Source organism: Trichoderma citrinoviride (assembly GCF_003025115.1).
Source record: "Trichoderma citrinoviride strain TUCIM 6016 unplaced genomic scaffold BBK36scaffold_5, whole genome shotgun sequence".
Classification (NCBI taxonomy): domain Eukaryota; kingdom Fungi; phylum Ascomycota; class Sordariomycetes; order Hypocreales; family Hypocreaceae; genus Trichoderma; species Trichoderma citrinoviride.
The window spans coordinates 321,930-342,354 of NW_020194713.1; the positions used below are offsets into that span (position 1 = coordinate 321,930).

The following is a 20,425-nucleotide window of genomic DNA, read 5'->3' on the forward strand; positions in this document are numbered from 1 at the left end:
TACACTCTACCATAGCATCATGATGGATGTAACGGCAAGCGCAAGTACACGAGACTCGTGCCTGGATCCAGCCAGTGATCGATGCGCTCCCAGCTTTGGAAAATGGGGGACGAGGGCCCCGCTTGGTGCGCGCTAGCGAGGCTTTAGGGACATTAAGCGAGACGCCGTTGGTCGCTGGGACGGCGCAGCGTGTATAAAAATACAGGCATAGACATATAGAAAGCCCGGCCTGCCCTCCACTCAATTCTCCCCGTCCAGCCCTGCCCGACCATAGTCGCATCCAGCAAACCCGCGCCCTCGCCAGAGCACAAACCCGAACCGCAGCGCAGGCAGACGGGCGCCACTCACTGGCCAGCGCTGCATTGCTACGTGTCAGCGCTGCTCGGGCTCTGCCACCGCTGAACACGGCTGATACCTGCTGTTTTGTCACCAAGGCATCCCAGCCGACCTTGCCTTGTCTTGCACGCGCTGACTGATCCGTCCATTTACTGGTGCTCTGTCCTTCGGTCATTGATTGATTGACAGCCCAGTCAGTTGAGTGCACGGCTACTGCTGCATTTGACCTTGAGTGTCTGGTACCTCACGCACCTGGTGCCAGCAGTTAAGGTACCTTGTGCCTCGCACCCCCGGCTGCGTCTTTCCAGGTACCGCCCATCCCGCTCTCTGTGCTTTCCCGCGCCGTTATTGGCGTGTTTGGTTATATCCAGCGGATCCCCCCAAATCCAGTTGCGCAGTGCATGCGCTCATTGGAAGCTGCACGAACCACCACCTCTGAGAGCTCTTTGCAGTACCTGAATTGACAGGCACCCACGCCAGCTTTGGTACATCACAGCTGAGGCCGTAACATTTGCTAACGATCGCATCGCAGTCGCATCACGTCGCTTTTCCAGTCACTGCTGTCAAGCTGTTTGGCTGCACTGCTGTCCTTTCGGTGCATCTCACTGCGTCGCCTGGACTCTCTCACTGAGCACACCGGCGCTGTCTCTCACAGGCAAGTACCTTTTACCTTTCTTCTGTCCTCTCTGTTGTTTTGATGAGGTCAGGTACCCTGTTGGTCTGATTACGCCATTTCCATCTCACTTCACCCATCCCTGTCGCCCTAGCACATCACAATGTACCTGGTACAAGCACCCGCCTTATCTTATCCGTCGTCTTCATGCGAGCATCATCGTCAACTTCATGAAGAGCATGCCTTCTGTTGCAATTCGTCTGCTGTTCTTCCTCGATGCACTCCATGTCATTATTCTATCTTCCATGGCACGACTATATTTCCTTCCAACACCCCGAAAATGGACGAATCCGAGCCTTGCATCACGCTGGATGCGCCTCACCAGCATCCCTATGAAATTTGGTGCCCTGTCGCAGTCCTGCAGCTGATGAACGCTGCTTCCATTCTCTTCATCACTTCCCTCCCCCAGTCTTGATGCACAAAACCTCCGGCAACAGCATCTCTTCCACGTGCGCCTGACGCGCTGCACATCCGGTCAAGCGGTCCGCCTGAACTGGCAGCCAGCTGCACTCTTTATCCCCCTCTGCAGCAACAGCTCTATTTAAGCTCAGATCCTGCACGCTCTGCCAGAATCTCACTCTTGCCTCATCACCCATCTCACTTCAGGATCGAAACATTGTCCTGCGAGCGCGCTAACCAACTCAACAGAGCCTTCAACCGATTATGCCATGAGCCCCAAACTACCTTTTACATACTCCCTTGACAATACACGACGACGCTATGGCCTCTAGGTATGTTCCGCCTTCACTCATCCCCTTTGATAATATGGCCAGCAGCTAACTGTAGGTGTTGGCAGACTTGAACGATTAGTTACGTAGGTACTCCCTCTCCTCTTGTTCTCCAGTCTTCGGATTAATCCCAAGGTTACACACCACAAGTTTCGCGTCCTCTTGCAGCTAACAAGTTCCCTTAGCATCCTCGAGACGGGGAGCACAAGGCTCATTCGGGACACAGCTGTCAACCAGCTTGCCGACTGGCAAAAGCAACACCCCGATGAGCTATTCAATCTCCTCTCACGGGTCATCCCGTATCTCCGCTTCAAAGACTGGGAGACGAGACAGACGGCAGCCAAAGCGATTGGTAAAATCCTAGAAAATGCCCCTCTCTACGATCCCAACGCGGGAGATGCGCCGAATGAGCCTAAAAAGGAAGAGACCTCACCCGAAAACGGCACAATCAAGAAAGAGGAGGATACTAGGGCGTCTTCCATTCTTTCCGATGACGACGTCTTCAGGTTCGAGACGCTTGATGTCGACAACATCCTCAAGTTCGGACGACCGCTCCTACGGGGTGGTGGCATCGAGTACAATCTTGCCTCCCTCGACCCTCAAGCCCGTCTAGCATACCAGAAGAAAACGCTTCTGGGTCGGTTGGGCTTACTCGGGAGAAGATTTGAGGATGAAGAAATCATTGTAGGAGATGGAGTCCCAAAGACACCACTTGATGCACCTAATGGCGGCGGCATGATCAAATCCGAGAACCCACAGTCCCAGGGTCTACCGACGGAAGAGTCTCAACTGAGCTCGAGGCAGCTCAATGTTTTGAAGCGTAAACGGAAGAAGGAGGCGATGAAAGCGCAGGGGAAAGGCGGTTTCGGAGATCTCTCATTGCGACGAACGACGACTGCTGGATCCGAAGGATTCGGCGACGACTCTCCCATGGAGCCTGACTCTAAGAAGAACGGAAAAGTGAACGACTACTTCAACCTCGATCGTCCCGCCGACATTGACGAAGACGCGAAAGTCGTCAGTGAATTCAAAGGGCAGGTCATGCCGATCGGCTCCGAGCTCGAAGCTGAGGAGTCCCTAGAAGGCGCTGAGTGGCCATTTGAGCGACTCTGCGACTTCCTCAAGGTCGATCTCTTTGATTCTGCGTGGGAAACGCGACACGGAGCCGCCATGGGACTGCGAGAGGTCCTCCGAGTCCACGGCGGCGGCGCCGGCAGAGTTCGGGGCAAGTCAGTCGAGGAAAACAATGAGCTCAATCGCGTATGGCTCAACGATGTTGCCTGCAGACTCTGCTGCGTCCTGATGCTGGACCGCTTTACCGACTACAGCTCTGACACGTCCGTTGCGCCAATCAGAGAGACCATTGGCCAGACTCTTGGTGCCGTCCTCAAGCATGTGCCACCTAGCTCCGTCTACGACATCTACAGAGTCCTGTACCGAATGGTCATGCATGAAGATTTTCAGCTTGACCAACCGATTTGGGCCGTCTGTCATGGCGGCATGATCGGGCTGAGATACGTCGTTGCAGTCAGAAAGGACCTCTTGCTTCAGGACGGAGACATAATTGATGGAGTCATCAAGGCGGTAATGAAGGGCCTGGCGGACCGTGACGACGACGTTCGCTCTGTCAGTGCGGCCACTTTGATACCAATGGCACAAGAATTCGTCACGATGCGGCCACAAGCCCTCGATGGCCTCACCAACATCGTGTGGGAGAGCCTGTCCAACCTGGGTGATGATTTGAGCGCCAGCACAGGCCGTATCATGGATCTTCTCGCTACGCTCTGCAGCTTCCCCCAAGTTCTCGAATCCATGAAGACGTCTGCTGCCGAAGACGAAGAGCGATCCTTCACTCTACTGGTTCCCCGCCTCTATCCGTTTTTGCGACACACCATCACTTCTGTCCGCCTTGCTGTACTGAAAGCTCTTTTGACTTTCGCGAACCTTGGTGATGAGACATCCCAGGGCTGGCTCAATGGCAGAATTCTCCGCCTCATCTTCCAGAACGTCCTTGTTGAACGGGATAAGGAAACGCTTGACATGTCGTTGGAGCTGTGGGCTGCCTTGGTCCGCTCATTGGCCAAGAATCCCGCCGTCCTCGCCGACGAATTCGCTCCTCACATTGACCCCTTGATGAAGCTGACTCTGCACCCGATTGGCGTGTCCCGGCATCCGATCCCCATGCACGCCGGCCTTTTCCAGAAGCCATCGGGGGGCACCTACTCGGCCCCAGGCCCAGCACCGTCTGGTAGGCGACTTTCCTCGCCCGAGGGCGCTGAGAGGCCGGTGAAGCGCCGTCGGAAATCCACCAAGGTCGAGGAGGTCACCCCGGCCAACTTGACGCACGACGTCGACGGCCACATGATGCAAGGCGACGTTGATCTGGTTGGCCTAGACATCCTGATTCGGTCAAGAGTCTCGGCTGCCAAAGCCATGGGCCTCATCATGTCTTTGGTGCCGTCAGCGAACCTCGATGACTACGACGCCCTACTTGTTCCTGGCCTTACCTCCGCTTTCTCCTCTACGCAGCTGACCGCCTGTCTTGTCATCGACGAGTTTGCGAGGAACTGCCAAAACGCCGAGGATCCCGCCCGCTACCTGGAGCACCTGCAGCGGATCGTAGAGTCAGAGCGGCCTTCGGCTTACAGGGACCTGGTGACATTTGTCCAGAGAGCCAGGAGTCAATGCCAACAGTTGCTTCACCTGTTCCGAGACCATGGGAAGGTCTCTCATAGCAAGTTGCCTACCCTTCCTGTCGTGGTTCAGGGTGAGGCCGAAGCCGGCCCCAGTGCCTTTTCTATTGCCACCGCTGAAAAGTGTGTGGGCGAGGATTTCGAAAGGTTGCGAAAGATTATGCCTCCCGGTCAAAAGTTGATCGCTGGCCAGCAGCTGGATGAGGCCCGGGAAGATACATTATCGGCTATCCGGGAGGCCAAGGCATTCAAGGAGGCCCGCGACGTCCGGATCAAGGCAGGCGCTGCTTGTGCCATGGTCGCAATGAAGCTGTTGCCGAAGAAGCCCAGCCCCCTCATCAAGAGCATTATGGATTCTATCAAGACCGAAGAAAACCATCTACTTCAGAGCCGCTCGGCGGAAACCATTGCAAAGCTTGTGCAGCTCTTTACGGAGAAGGGAAGGCGTAATCCCGCAGAAAAAGTGGTTGCCAACCTGGTCAAGTTCTCCTGCGTCGAGGTGGCAGAAACTCCCGAGTTCCCCGTCCACGCCAGCAAGACCAACTGCATCCTCTCCATGCAAAAGGAAGAGGATCGTGTCGACCATCCAGACGCCGCCAAGTGGGCAAGGGAAGCCAAGGCCGCTCGAATCACTCGCAGGGGAGCCAAGGAAGCTCTGGAGATACTGTCCAAGACTTACGGCGCAGCCTTGTTCGAGGCCGTGCCAAGCTTGCAGGGCTTCATGCGGGATGCCCTTGTCAAGGCCTTTTCAGGGGACCTGCCCGCGGAAGCTCGGGACCCTGAGCAGACGTTTGGCCAGGAGATTGTCGACGCCTTGTCGCTCATTCGGACGATGACGCCCACCCTGCACAAGGACCTTCATCCGTTTGTCATGGAGATGATGCTTCTTGTCATCAAGGCTCTGCAATCCGATCTCTCGGTTTTCCGCTACATGGCCGCCAAGTGCCTGGCCACCATCTGCAGTGTCATCACGGTGGAGGGAATGACGGCGCTCGTAGAAAAGGTCCTACCGTCAATTTCCAACCCGCTTGACCTCAAGGTCCGCCAGGGAGTCATCGAGGCCATCTATCATCTCATTGCCGTCATGGGAGACGCGATTCTTCCATACGTCATCTTCCTGATTGTGCCCGTCCTTGGCCGAATGAGCGATTCTGACAATGAGATTCGTCTCATCGCTACCACGTCTTTCGCCACGCTTGTCAAGCTGGTCCCTCTGGAGGCCGGCATTCCCGACCCCCCCGGCTTGTCCGAAGAGCTGCTGAAGGGACGGGATCGAGAACGGACGTTTATTGCTCAGCTCCTCGATCCAAAGAAGGTTGAGCCGTTCCAGATCCCTGTGGCAATCAAGGCGGAACTTCGATCATACCAGCAAGAAGGCGTTAACTGGCTGCATTTTCTCAACAAGTACCACCTCCACGGCATTCTCTGCGACGACATGGGACTCGGAAAGACGCTGCAGACCATCTGCATCGTTGCTAGTGATCATCACCAACGACAAGAGGAGTTCGCCAAAACGCAGGCCCCCGACGTGAGACGGCTGCCATCTCTAATTGTATGCCCCCCGACACTGTCGGGACACTGGCAGCAGGAGATCAAAACTTATGCTCCTTTCCTCAGCGTCACTGCATACGTTGGGCCGCCAGCTGAGCGTAAAGCCATGAAGGATAAACTCGGCGATACCGACATCGTTATTACATCGTATGACGTGACGAGGAACGACTCGGATGTGCTCGAGAAACACAGCTGGAACTACGTTGTGCTGGACGAGGGTCACTTGATCAAGAATCCCAAGGCCAAGATTACTCAGGCCGTGAAGAGACTGACAAGCAACCACCGACTTATCCTCACGGGTACGCCGATCCAGAACAATGTGTTGGAGCTCTGGTCTTTATTCGACTTCCTCATGCCTGGATTCCTCGGAGCCGAGAAGGTGTTCCTGGACCGATTTGCGAAGCCCATCGCGGCCAGCCGATACAGCAAGGCATCATCAAAAGAGCAGGAGGCCGGAGCCCTGGCCATCGAGGCGCTTCACAAACAGGTCCTCCCATTCTTGCTCCGCCGTCTCAAGGAAGAAGTCCTCAACGACCTCCCGCCCAAGATTTTGCAAAACTACTACTGCGACCTCAGCGACCTGCAGAAGAAGCTGTTTGAGGACTTCACCAAGAAGCAAGGCAAGAAAATACAGGCTGAAGCTGGCAGGGACGACAAGGAGGCCAAACAGCACATCTTCCAGGCTCTGCAATACATGAGAAAGCTGTGCAACTCGCCCGCCATGGTTATGAAGCAGGGAAGCGACGTCTACAACGAGACGCAGAAGATTCTCCAGAAGCAGGGAACAAGCATTGAGGATCCTGTGCATGCCCCCAAGCTCACTGCTCTCAAGGACCTCCTGATTGATTGCGGCATCGGTGACGACAAGGACGACTCCAACGACCCGCTCTACCAGCCGATCAAGCCGCACCGTGCCCTCATCTTTTGCCAGATGAAAGAAATGTTGGACATGGTTCAGAATAAGGTGCTCAAGGAAATGCTGCCATCTGTTTCCTACCTGCGGCTGGACGGATCGGTTGAAGCGAACAAGCGACAGGACATTGTCAACAAGTTCAACAGCGACCCCTCGTACGACGTGCTTTTGTTGACCACCAGCGTCGGCGGTCTTGGCCTCAATCTTACGGGTGCCGATACTGTCATCTTTGTAGAGCACGATTGGAACCCGCAAAAGGACCTGCAGGCCATGGACCGCGCCCACCGAATCGGCCAGAAGAAGGTGGTCAACGTTTACCGTCTCATCACTCGCGGCACGTTGGAGGAGAAGATCCTCAGCCTTCAGCGGTTCAAGATCGATGTCGCGTCTACGGTAGTCAACCAACAGAACGCCGGCTTGGCGACAATGGATACCGACCAAATACTCGACTTGTTCAACTTGGGCGACTCGGGACCAAGCCTAATATCTGACAAGCCGCAAAATGGCATCGACGGGAGGGAGGAGGACATGGTTGATCTCGAGACCGGGGACGTATTGCGGCAGCCGAGTAAGAAGGCATGGCTGGACGATTTGGGCGAGTTGTGGGATAACAAGCAGTACGAAGAGAGCTTTGACTTGGAGGATTTCATGAAGACTATGGCTTGAACAAGGGAAGGGTGAATGGCGTCTGGTTTCTCGAGGTTTTCGAGGAAGGGAACCCTCCGGTCTAGGAAGGGGGGATTCCCGGAAAACCTGCAGCAGAAAAGGAAAACAATCTACATGGTTAATCTTACTGGGCGCGGTCGGATATTGCTTTATATTTTGCTTATCTTTTCTTAGGTTTGATTCTCCCTAAACATTGAAACCGAACCTGCATGCTGCCCCTTTAGGATGTATGTATAGTAAAAAGAGGCTTAGGTTAAGGATCAGCAGCAAAAACAGAGAAAAAAGATTAATATAATGTGATTATATTATGCATATAAGTATATGTAAAAGTAAGAAAAAGCTATACATCCTACTTAAAAGAGGGGTAATAATATTACTATCTGTTTATCTACCTAATTAGGAAGGAGGGCTTTATCTTACTAAAAGCCATATCCTAAGGCTGCAGTAGTTATGCCCTTTTATAATTAGGGTAAGGAGAAAAATGCAACCTCTAGTTATTTTAAGAAGTAAATAAAAAAATGCTATTATAAATATTACTACTAGTAAAGTCTTTATCTCCTAGCTTCTATTAGTCCTTTTTTATAGTATATCTCTATCCTCCTTTATAAGGTCCTTTAACTCTCTTAAGTCTAAATCGCTTTCTTATTTAAATATTATCTTCTAGCTTATTAAGGTATAGTCTGCCTGGTTTTTTATAGCTTTTAATATTAAGTTAGCTATAGATTTTACTGCCTTATTAGCTATAATACAGTAAGTGCCTTAAAACCTAATAGCCTTTATAGCCTAGGAGATTAATAAGTTTACTTATATAGCTATATATTATTAAGGCACTATTATTATAAGCAGTATATAGTAGTTAGTCTATATATTTAGGCTAGCAGGTATATATATAATATCTAACCTTATTATTTAACCTAAAGCCTTAAATAGCTAGGCTTTTATATCTCTAGCTTTTATTTCCTTTAAGTTTAGGAGGTCTTTAATAATCTTAAACACTAGCTCTTTATCCTCCTTTTCTTAGGCTATATACTATTAAATTAAGGTATAAATAGTATTCTGCTAGTATACCTTTATTTCCCTTAAAGTAATAAGGCTATAATCCTAGGCTATATAATAAAGGCTGTCTATCCTTTCCTAGTCTTAAATTAATGCTTAATAGGTTACTAAACCTTTCTTATCTAGTTTTATAATCTTACTGCTTTTTCTTAGTTTAGCATCCTTTATAATAGTGTTATTAGATTAAGGTAGGACTAAGGCTAGTCCTTTATCCTAGCACTAAGCTATAAGGGAGGAGGGCTTAATAAAAGGCAATTTTATATTTAAAAAGGTAATTTATCTTATACTATTTATTACTACTTAGTGTCTAGGCATAACCTAGAGAATTCTTATTAAAAACATTTAGTAATAATATTACTATAGTTAATAAATATACTAGCAGTAAGTAGCTAGTAGCTATATTTTTTTAAGGTTAACTAAAGTATAAAAGGCAAAGATGTAGAGTGCTTTTTTTACTTCCTTATCTAAATCCTCTTTAACTGCATTCCTTTTAGTAGATTAATTTATAAGGATAGGAATAATATTATTACTAGTAACCTTGCAGGTCTTTTATAAAGCGCTTAATCTACCCCTTTTTATAGTTTTTAATAAGATAGTAGGTTTATTAACTAGTTATAGTATTACTCTTATAGGCTATAAGACCTTTTTTTAAAGGTAATTACCCTTTATAACGCCTAGAGTAAATATAGAAGGTTATTTATAAAAAGGAAGGCTAATAGTTAAGATGTTTTTTAAACTAATAAGTATAATCTCTGCTTTTTTAGATTTTTTATATTTTACTAGGTTATATAATATTAGAAATTCTGCTTTAAGGATATTAAAGGGGAGTATAATAATCCTAAATAGAGTAGATATTTAAGGAGCTTTTTTATAAATCTTATTATATACTATAATTCTCTTTATTAATATTTTTACTGCCTTTTTATTAATTTAAGGGATTTCCTTAGCGTAGAATAGTAATAAATCTAGGTCTGCAGCTTAATGCATTTATTATAATAAGTAGATATATTTTACTAGTCCTATAAGGTATATTTATTTAATTTAATAATTATATAAGATAAAGAACTTAGCCAGGCTAATATCTAGAACTTTATCCTTAGTCTTATTAAAGAGCTTTTAGCTTTTCCCCTTTCTTTTATTAGCTTTCTCTAATTCTATCTTTACCCTTTTTTACCTTTATTCTTTTATAAATTAATAAATATATAGCTTAATTAGCTAGGTAAGGGAGTTTTTAATATCTGCTTATAAATAAATAGCTAGGTATATGTAATTAAGTAGTAGTAGATTATAATAGGCTTTTTATATAAAATCCTTTAAGAGGTTATTAAGTTTTAAGGGATATAAGAATAAATAGATAAGTAGAGCAGCATAAATAAATCTAGATAGTTCTTTATAGCCTTTTATTAATAAGGAAATATTAAGCACTAAATCTAGTACCTTTTAGTTTATTACTCCCTGCTATTATTCTAGTTATTTTAAGATATTTATTAGTTAAAGTCTAGATTTTTAAGATCCTTTTATATTTAGTAGTATTTATATAATAATAGGTTTTAGTACTTTACCCTTTATAATATAATTAGATATCTTTTAGGTATTATTTATAGCATTATTTACTTTAGCCTATATTAGTAATAGATTATTTAAAGCACTTCTAGCTAGCAGTCCTTAAAGGACTTATATATTTAAGATAGATATAAGGTTTATATAAGGTATAACTTTCTGCCTATAAAGGCATTATAGTAAATATATTCTAAAGCCTAGTTATTTAAAGGAGAATTCTTCTAAACCTAGTTTCTTATTCTATTTTTAGTAAGTAAATATAGGTCTTAGTATAAAAGAACTAAAACCTATATACATAGCCTTTATATAAAGCTTGCTGTTTTATAAGTTAGCTTATAGCATAACCTTTTACTTTAATTTTGCCTATTTATTATTTATATAATATAAAAGTATTATACTAGCAGGCAGGTAGGTAAAAGTAATACTACTATTAGCTATAAAGCATCTTTTAAAGGCTATAGTATATTTATATGCGTCTTCCTTATCTTAATTAAGAGGTATAGTAACTAATTTACTAAGCCTTAATAGTTATTTACTATCCCTTTTTATAGTAAGGCATCTCTTGCCCTTTTTAGCAAGCTATAGCACTAGTAAGCCTATTTAATGCTTTAATAGCTCCTTTATTATTAAATCTTATAGAATGGTTATTATTATTAAATTATGCTTATAGAATTAAAAAGGTTGCTTTAATAATAAGGCAAGGCAGTAGAGTTAAGGAGGGTAAGAAACAGTAAAGATTTAAAGAGAAAGAGAGAAAAAAAGGTTTAAGTTTTAAAGTAAAAAAGGAAAGAAAAGAGATATAAAAGGATAGTATAAGGGTTTTTAAAAGGTAAGCTCTGCTTAGGTAATAATAGTTAAAAAGTCGCTAAGGCAGTTAATAATATAGTTAAGGTAAAAATATACAGTCTTAAAACTTAATTAAAGCATAATCTTAAGGTTATAGACTAAAGGTTAGTATTACTATTATATTTAACTATTACTTACTTTAAGAAACATCTTTAATATAGAATATTATTCTCTCCTCCTCCTTTTAGTTAGATTTTAAAGGGTTTGCCTTATAAGGAATTCTACCTTACTGCTTAACTAAAGGTGCTTAGTCTATAGCCTAAATATCTTTAAAGCGTCTTTATAGAATTCTAAAGACTTTACTCCTTTTATCTTTAACTAATTTATATTATATAAGGTATAAAAAGCCCTTCCTACTTTATTCTTAATCTTAAATAGTCCTCTTTAGCGATTTTTAAGCTTAGCTAGCTTACCTTTCTGCATTAATATTACTAGGTTGCCTATCTAATAGTCCTTATAGTCTTTTAAATAGTAGCTTGCCTTAATAGCCTTTGCCTAGTCTACTCTTTATATATCTTTATAAATCTTTATTATATAGGCTAAGCGCCTTAACACTGCGTCTATATACTGCTGCTTTTTAAGGATCCCCTCTCCCTTTTTTAAAGCGGCTTTTAATATTATTAAGCTTTAAGAGGACCTAGTATTTCTTAAAGGTCTTTATAACTTTATATTATAAAGAATTTTATAAGGTATATACCTTAGTGTCTTAATAAGTCTATTATTTATAGCTTTAGCTACCTTTTTTAGGCCTTTATCCTAGTTCTTTAATTAAGCTCCTGACTTCTTTATTATAGTCTAAGCGATCTTATTAATAACTTCTACCTTTCCTATGCTTTTATAAGACTTAAAAGGTATATTAACTACTAGGATTTATTAATAAGATATGCTATCCTTAAACTCTATTAATATAAATATTAATCCTAGATCTAAATAAAACACTATTAGTAAAATAGTAATATCCCTTAGCTATTTTATAACTTTATTAATAGCTTTAGTAGTATATATAGTTTAATAAAGAATAATCTATATATATTTTAAAAAGTAATTTATAATAACTAGTAGATAGATATATCTTATAGCGCTTAGTAAAAAAGGTCTTATATAGTTAATCCTTATAAGCTAAAAAGGTTAGTTTATATATATAAGCAGGTTAAGTGCTTTAAGATTATTAGGTATATATTTTATATATATTATGCATTTAGTAATATAGTCTACTATATCTTTTAGTATTATAGGCTATTATATATCTTTAGCTAGCATTTGCCTTATAGCCTTTAGTTTAAAGTAGCCGGCCTTATTATAAGCTTCCTTTAAAGCAGTAGCGACCTTACCTTTAAATAGGTATTTTAACTATTTAGCTTTCCCCTTATACTATAGTTATTTATAAAAGAGGGAATAGTTTTTAAACTTCTTACTAATTTACCTTATATTATATTAGCTTATTTTATTATCTAGGCTAAATTTTAAGAACTTTACTACTTTAGCATACTATTCCTTATTTTCCTAGTCTTAAGGTATTAATCTAGAAAGGCCTAGGCCTAGATTTCCTATCTTTAGGTAAGAGATAAATGCATTTACTATAACTATCTCTAAAGTAATATAAAGAGCTTAAGCATCTTTATTATCTATTTACTGCTAGGCAGCCTTTAATAAAGCTATATAGCTGTTTAATATAGTAGTAGGAACTTTTAGTATAGCTAGGGCAGGGAATTTCTTTAATAACTCCTTATACTTATTCTTATTATCCTTTTAGGTCTAGATTCCTTTTTTATTTATCTCCTTTAAGTCCTTTAGGGCAGATATCTTAATACAGTAGTTTAATAGAAATATTATTTAAGATAAAGTGTTAGCGGCTTTATTTCTCTTTCCTTTAATATATTTAATAACTATATTTAGTATCCTTATCTTACTTACTTATTAAGCATAGACTCTTTTATAATTACTAGAGGTTAGAAACTATATTAAAGGTTTATAATTAGTAAAGATAATAAATAGTTCTTTAGCTTTAAAAAAATGGCTATACTTATAGCTAAATTCTAGGATTATATATAGTTCCTTTTTATAAGTGCTATAGTTTCTTTATATCTTTATAAATAAAAAGGAGTTATAGAGGATTATAAACTTTACTTTATCTTTTATTTATATAATTATATATCCTGCCTTATATTTACTAGCATTAGAATATAACTAGGAAGGCAGGTTAAAGTAATACCTATTTTACTTTATAGCTATAGCAGCCTTCTCTTTTAGGATAATAAAGGCAGCTGCTTTTATAAATTTCTATTTTTATAAAATATCCTCTATTAAATAGTTTAGTAGCCTTATAATCTTAAAGCAGTTAGGTATTTATTATTAATAAGGTCTTAAGGCGCTTATAAAACTCCTTACTCCTGTCTAGTTAACTAGAATAGGAAAGTTCTTTAGCTTCTTAGCTCTCTTAAGTAAAATAGCTATCTTTCCTCTTACCTTATAAACTTATCCTATAGCTATAATTTCTATTATTTTAATCTCTATTTTCTTAAAGCTTAGTTTTTAAAGGGCTTATAAGAGTTTAAGGAGTAAGTGATCTTAAATAAAGGGCTATTCCTTTATCTTAAAGTTATAAAACTTTTTAAATAGATTATCTATATAAGGCTTAATTAGGCTTATGCTATCTAGGTTATTAAAATAGGTTAATAAGGGCTTTAAGAAGGGTTTTAGTATAGGTCCTAGGCCTATTCTTATTCCCTTTATTTAAGAAAAGGAGGCTAATTAGGTTCCTTATAGCATCCTTATAGCTTATAGTTATAAGAAACCTAATACGCTAAATACTAGTATATGCCTTAAGCTCTTATTTATAAGGATAGACTAGTATATATATTTAAGATTAAATTTATAGTATAATCTTATTTATAAATCTACTAGTTAATTATGCAGGTTAGCTAATAATAGGATATAAGTAGTAGGGAGGTCCTTTACTATATAGGAATAGTTAATAGTTAGGCGCTTCTCTGCCTATAAGTTGTTTTTATAACCGGCCTTAGTAATTAATATAGATTTAGTGTTTTAAGTAAATAGCTTTTTATTAGCAGTAAATATAGGTTTAAACTAGCCTTCTTTTAGTCTTTCTTAGATAAGCCTGTTTAGCTAGTATTACTTTAACTTACTTTACCTCTTTTTTAATAATCCTTTTTATAGCTTTATTCCCTTCTTTAACCTTAGTTTATAGGTAAAGAGGTTTATAAAGGGTATGTCTATTATAGAATCTCCTTATAAATCTTTATATAACTAGAATGTTTAAGCTACCTTTTTTTTTATATAGTTATACACCTAAGGGCTTATTTTAATCTAGGTTTACTAAAACCAGGAACTTATAATATTTAAATCAGTCTTATTATCCTGCACTCTTTTTATTACCTTTTAATCTATAAGGAATAGAACTTTATAAGTGCTTAAAGGAGCCTAGGGTCCTAGCTAATTATTAGTATTAAGTTATAAAAGCTTATATTTATTAAAGTTAATAAGGGAGTTATTACTTAGGCCTAGAGTAAAGGGATTAAAACCTAGCTTATCTTTATTATTATTTACCTAACTATCTTATATTAAGGGTGCCTTATATACTATATAATAGGAATAGACTATCTGCATGTCTTTAAAGTCTGTATAAGTATTTACATTTATTATTAATTAAGGAGCATGTCCTGTAAAGAATAATAAAGGGTCTGTTTAAAAGTAAGAAAAAGGGGTATTAGGAGGGTAGGCTTTCTTTATCTTATCCCTTTCTCTTATAATAGGCCTTTTATAAACTTGCTAAGGTTAAAGTAGTAAATCTAGTTTCCTTAGTTATTATTCTTATTATTAAAATTAAAACCTTTACTAAAAGAGCCCTTTAACTTACTTCTAAAGTCTTATTCTATATATTACTTAGCGGCTTTAGGCAAGTTTAGTATAAGTATAATCTTCTGCCTTTTTATAAACATTAAGATAAGGCCTTAAATAGTCTTTTATTTCTCTCCCTTAAATGCTACTTTAATTTAAAGGGTTCCCTCTTTAATATTAAATATAGCTTTTATATTATATAGCTATAGTAGTTTAAGCAGCAGCGTTATATCTTTAAGCTCTTCTGCAGAAGTAGGCCTTACTATTACTTATACCTCTTAGCGTATTCTTTTATATTATAAGTCTAGAATAATAAATTAAGACACCTTAGTATAATGCCTATCTGCATTTAATATAATTAGCCTAGTAAATCTAATTAAAGATAGTTCTAAAGTAGGTATCTTATTATATATAATAAAGTCCTTTAAGATAAAGCTAGCTTTAGAACCTTAGTTAGCTTAGGTAGTGTCTTTAAGTAAGGTATACTTTATTTTAAAGACTTTAGATATTTAGAATATTATATTAATTTAGAATAATTTAGGGGAAAAATTCTTATTTCTTAAAAGCATAGTATTATATATATCTAGCCTTAAAAATGCTAATTAAGCTCTTACTACTGCTTTACCTTTTCCCTTATATAATAACTTAAAGGTCTTTTATTTAATAAGTCTTTTAAACTATCTAGTCCTTTTTAAACTTAGTTATTATAACTTTAAGAGGGAGAGGTTAGCCTAGAACTTAGACACTAGCTCTTTAAAGTTAAAGTCCTTTTTACCTTCTTAGCCTATAATTTATATAAGTTTAAGATGCTTTTTTAAATAGGTAAATGCAGGCTATCTTTTAAAAGTCTAAGATTTTATATCTCTTTTATTAATATCCTCTTTTACTATAATTAGTCTGCCTTCTGCCTTTCTCTTCTTTATAGTAGGTTTTATACTAGCGGCTAATATAATAATTTCTAGGATTTTTAATATATTTAGTTTAATATTAATCTTTATTACTTCTTTTAGTTAGTAAGCTAGTGCTTTTAAAAGTATTATAGCTTTTATATTAGCGCTTACTCTAGCTAATCTAGACCTTACTAGCACTTCTTTAAACTCTTAAAGGTTTTAAGGATAATAAAGGGTTATTAACTAAAAAGCTATACTTAGCCTAGTTATGCTACTTCCTTATTAAGCTCTATCTGCCTTAAGAGGTCTGCTCTTTAAGGCAGCTTTCTGCTTAGTAAACTTATTAAAATATATATTAGCTATATATATATTTACTTTACTAACTTTTATAATAAAACCTCTTCTAGTTATAGTATAGGCTATAGATTTAAGGTAGGCTTTCTCTTATAGCTATAGTTGCTCTTTTAGAGGGACTGTATATCTGCTAGTATAGTGCTTAATAACTCTATAGTTAAAGTAAACTGGCTTTCCCTTACTAAGCATAGCCACTTAACTGCTAATATATATATTTATTAAGTCTAATTATAAAGGTAGCTGTTAGTTATTTTATTAAAGAGCAGGCTTAAGGTATCCTTTCCTTAAGTTCCCCTGATTTTAAACTTAGTTATTAAACCTTATTAAAGGCTTTTAAAATAGCTTTTAAAATAGTTAGCCTTAACTATAAGGCTTAGGGGAGGGAGGCAGTAGGGTATAAGAATGCAGAGGGATATAAAGAGCTAGTAGTTAGCTTAGTCTAGCCTAAGTTAAAGCTATAAATAGAGGGGCACTTTATATTTATAAAGGTTAGTAAGGAGCTTATTAAAACCTATATTTAAGGGCTGCTAAGAAGCTAAGGGTAAGACTGCTTATATAGCTAGGGATAATTCCTAGTCTTTATAAAGTAGTTAATATTATAGAATAGAATTTAAACTCTTTTACTAGTATTTAGTTAAGGTCTTTACTAAACCTTTTTTAAATAATTTATTTATAGGCTTTTATCCTTGCCTTTTTAAATGCTATCTTTTCTAGGTCTTTATAAGCCTTAATTATAGCTTAGGCTATATTTATAGTAATAGTAAGTGCTTTTATACTATTAATAAATATAGCAGATTAGTTAATAGCTTCCTTTTACAGGCTCTTATCCCTTAGTCTTATAACAGTTTACTTAATAAAGTCTCTTAAGTAATAGTCCTTAGCTTAAGTTAATTAAGTCTTTAATAATAAATAGTCTTTGCCTTTAGCCTTCCTTAAGGCTATATAAGCATAAGTAAGGTATACCTTTAAAGGTTCTTTTAGCTTTTGCTCTAATAGTCTATCTAGTATAGTATTAAAATCTAGTATATGCATTAAGGTAAAGAACCTCTTCTTTAATATATTATAAAAGGTTTTTAAATCTTTAAATAAAGCAGTTCTTTTTAAGGCCTTAGCGCTTATAGTCTGCAGGAAGTTAGTAGAGTTTATAAACTTAGCTGCTATACTTACTAGATTTATATTAATATAGCAAATTATATAGCTTAAGGATATAGTAGTGCTATCCTTTAGAGATATCTTTAAATAGTTAAGCTATTTAAAAATAGGATATATATTATTAAAGGGAGTTATATTTATAGTATATATAAATTTAATAACTAATAGGTTATTTATAATTACTAAGTCTAGCTTTTACTTTAATTCTAGGTCACTTTTAGATTTTAAGCTTAAGTTAGTTAAAGCTAGAGGGTTAGGGTTACTAAGCTTTAGGTTCTTTTAAAAGGTTTAAGCAAGTTAGTCTAATAGGTTTAAGTTAAATTTTAGTTTAAGCACTTAATTTAAAATGTCTTTTTAAGATAAGGATAGTCTTAGTAGTATATCTAATAGTAACCTTAAGATTATGCCTTTCTAGCTTCTTTAAGGCAGTATATAAGGCTTAAATCTATATAGTTATATATTATAAGGAGATAGGGCTATAAAAGACACTTAGCTTTAACTAGCTTAATAGCCTTTACGCTAGGTTTCTCTTAAAAGCTAGAGACTAGCTTCTTGCTAAAAGCGTTAATAAGCATAGAAAGCGATAGAGCCTTCTGTCTTGGTTATTAAAGAGGCTTAGGTTAAGGATTAGCAGTAAAAACAGAGAAAAAAGATTAACATAATGTGATTGTATTATGCATATGAGTATATGTAAAAGTAAGAAAAAGCTATGCATCTTACCTAGAAGAGGGGTAATAACATCACTATCTATTTATCCACCTAATCAGGAAGGAGGGCTTTATCCTACCGGAAGCCACATCCTAAGGCTGCAGCAGTCACGCCCTTTTAGGTAAGCACCTACTAGGTAGAACCAGGTAGTGGAATGAGCGACGGCGCGACGTGTGTCTTGTATGAGTAACTGGAAATAAAGAGGCTTCAGGTCAAGAAGGCCCCTGATATAAAGCACAGAGAAGTGCGAGATGCAGCTGATTGTATAAGACTGATTCCAAGTTGGACGTTGATGTCGATATGTTGCACAGCACCTTATCAAGCTTATCTCTCAACTGAAGGTCGAGCTGAGCCCCGCCAAAGCTTCGGCGGACTTCTATCGACAAGGAGTGGCCCCACCTCGAACCGGTGGTGGTACAATTGGCCTGGTGATGTCAAGCTTGGAAGCTTCTCCTTCTCGCCTCCAAGCTCGCATTTCTGTCCATCTGCAACAGAAGACGATAGCAGTACTACTAATCACTCCGACGACAACTCTTTCGTATTCGCATTTGTTCTACCCGCTCTACTGACCACCCATAGCTGAGCTCTCGGAAGCTCCTAAAGCTGCCCGCCATGCCGATCGACTACAGCCGCTTTGTACGTATCCCAGCTATGGATCGATGCAGTGCCCCCTCCCCTGAATCTGAATCTGAAGCATGCAGGTTTACTGACCGTGAGGTGGAACAACTAGGACGCGATCGAGGTCAGCGACGACTCCGACATCGAAGTGCACCCCAACGTCGACAAGCGGTCCTTCATCCGCGCCAAGCAGAACCAGATCCATATCGAGCGCCAGCAGCGGAAGAACCGCATCGCGGCACTCAAGTATGAGCGCATCATCAACAGCACCCTGCTGGGCCGCATAGAGGCCCTTTTGAACTCGCTCAAGACCGGCGCCTCCGAGGCCGAGACTGGGAACCAAGCCGAAATCGCCTTCAAGGCGGTCATCTCTACTGCCGGGAACCCCCAAGATGACCAGCCGCCGCCACGACCAGAGGGCGTCTTCAACGATGACCAGCCGCTCCCCACGTACTCGAAGATGCTGATGCAGCTGCTGGACCAGGTGAACAAGACGCTGGACGAGAAGAAGCCCGATGATCGGTATAAGGCGATGATGGAGGAGCTCCAGGTGCACATCGATAAGATCAAGGAGCTGCAGGAGGAGCAGGCAAAAGAGCTGGAGAAGCTTGAGAAGGAGGACAGCAAGAAGATTACGAGCGACAGCATCCACGACGGATTCAACAGTTCGTACATTAACAAGTCCGGGCCATCGGAGAAGAAGAAGAAGGAGGAAGAGACCAAGGTGGAGCTGCTGAACCCCAACTTTTCCACATCTGCACCGGAAGCATCGTCATCAAAATCATCAGACAAGGTGGCGGTGGACGAGGATGACGAGGTGGAGGCGTCGCCAAAGGCCAAGGAGTTTGCCAAGATTCCGATGAACGACTACTCGGCCAGTCTCAAGTTCCTTGCCCAGAACCCAGAGATCTTGACGGAGCGAGAGACGGACGGGCTGCTCGTGCTCGCGTTTGATGCCGCCTTGGAGCGAAAGGATGACTTGGCACGCCAATGCGTCCACCAAGCGCTGCTGCTGCAGTACTGCCGCGCCTTGGGCAAGGATGGCGTTGCGCTCTTCTTCAAGCGAATCACCACCAAGGGCCACCAGGCACAGGATGTCTTTTACAAGGATGTGCAAGACACATACATGAGGATCAAGAACAGGTCACTCGAAATCATTGCCGAGCGGGCCAAGGAGCCGGCTGAGGGCGTGGAGCAGATCCAACTGCATGCCATGGAGCCCGGAACCACGATCCAAATCTCGATCCCCCCCGCCGACAGCGACGACCCGGATGTCATGGCAGCCCGGAAGATCTACGACAGCTTTGATCCCGAGATGAAGGATGCACTTGAGTCTGGAAGTCTGGACGAGGTCAACAAGGTGCTGGGGAAGATGAAGGTGGAGGAGGCGGAGGAGCTTGTGGCCAAGTTTGGCGAGGTAAGTCGAGCACCCCTTATGACTTGCAACTCTTTTGCAGACGAGAGCTGCCCTCCTTTGAGGGAATACCAAGCTTACGTCCGTTGTACCATAGGCCAACATTCTCAGTCTCGAAGAAGAGCTGATTGATGCGACGACGGAGGCGGGGCAGAAGCAGCTGAAGGAAATGGAGGCCGCGGCAGCTGCGGAGAGGGAAGAGTCCAGGGTGACTGAGGTGGAGGAGATTGGCGATCCTGAATGATGATGGGCTGGACAGATGGATGGCCTTGTTGTGTGCTTGGAAGAAAACGAAGGAAGGGGCGGGAATGAATGGCGATGGGATGTAATGATACCAACTGCAGGATGGGGAGCTTGTGGAATCATCGTATCAAATTGAAACAGCAAAGCCTCGATCGCGATTGATTAC

General features: G+C 40.7%; 2 protein-coding genes across 2 annotated transcripts; both read left to right on the top strand.

Annotated features, from left to right (window-relative positions):
* Positions 1-1,729: 1,729 nt before the first annotated feature.
* Positions 1,730-8,938, top strand: BBK36DRAFT_1158161 (hypothetical protein; the record flags this gene model as incomplete). Its single annotated transcript, XM_024894081.1, has 3 exons — positions 1,730-1,740; positions 1,923-7,462; positions 8,928-8,938. The coding sequence occupies 3 exons, from the start codon at positions 1,730-1,732 to the stop codon at positions 8,936-8,938; spliced, it is 5,562 nt and encodes a 1,853-aa protein (XP_024750641.1).
* Positions 8,939-18,456: 9,518 nt separating this feature from the next.
* BBK36DRAFT_1134975 (hypothetical protein) lies at positions 18,457-20,263 on the top strand (the record flags this gene model as incomplete). Its single annotated transcript, XM_024892489.1, has 4 exons — positions 18,457-18,479; positions 18,521-18,620; positions 18,715-20,019; positions 20,114-20,263. Exons 2-4 carry the CDS (start codon positions 18,597-18,599, stop codon positions 20,258-20,260), a joined length of 1,476 nt encoding a protein of 491 aa, XP_024750642.1. The 5' UTR covers positions 18,457-18,479; positions 18,521-18,596.
* Positions 20,264-20,425: the final 162 nt, after the last annotated feature.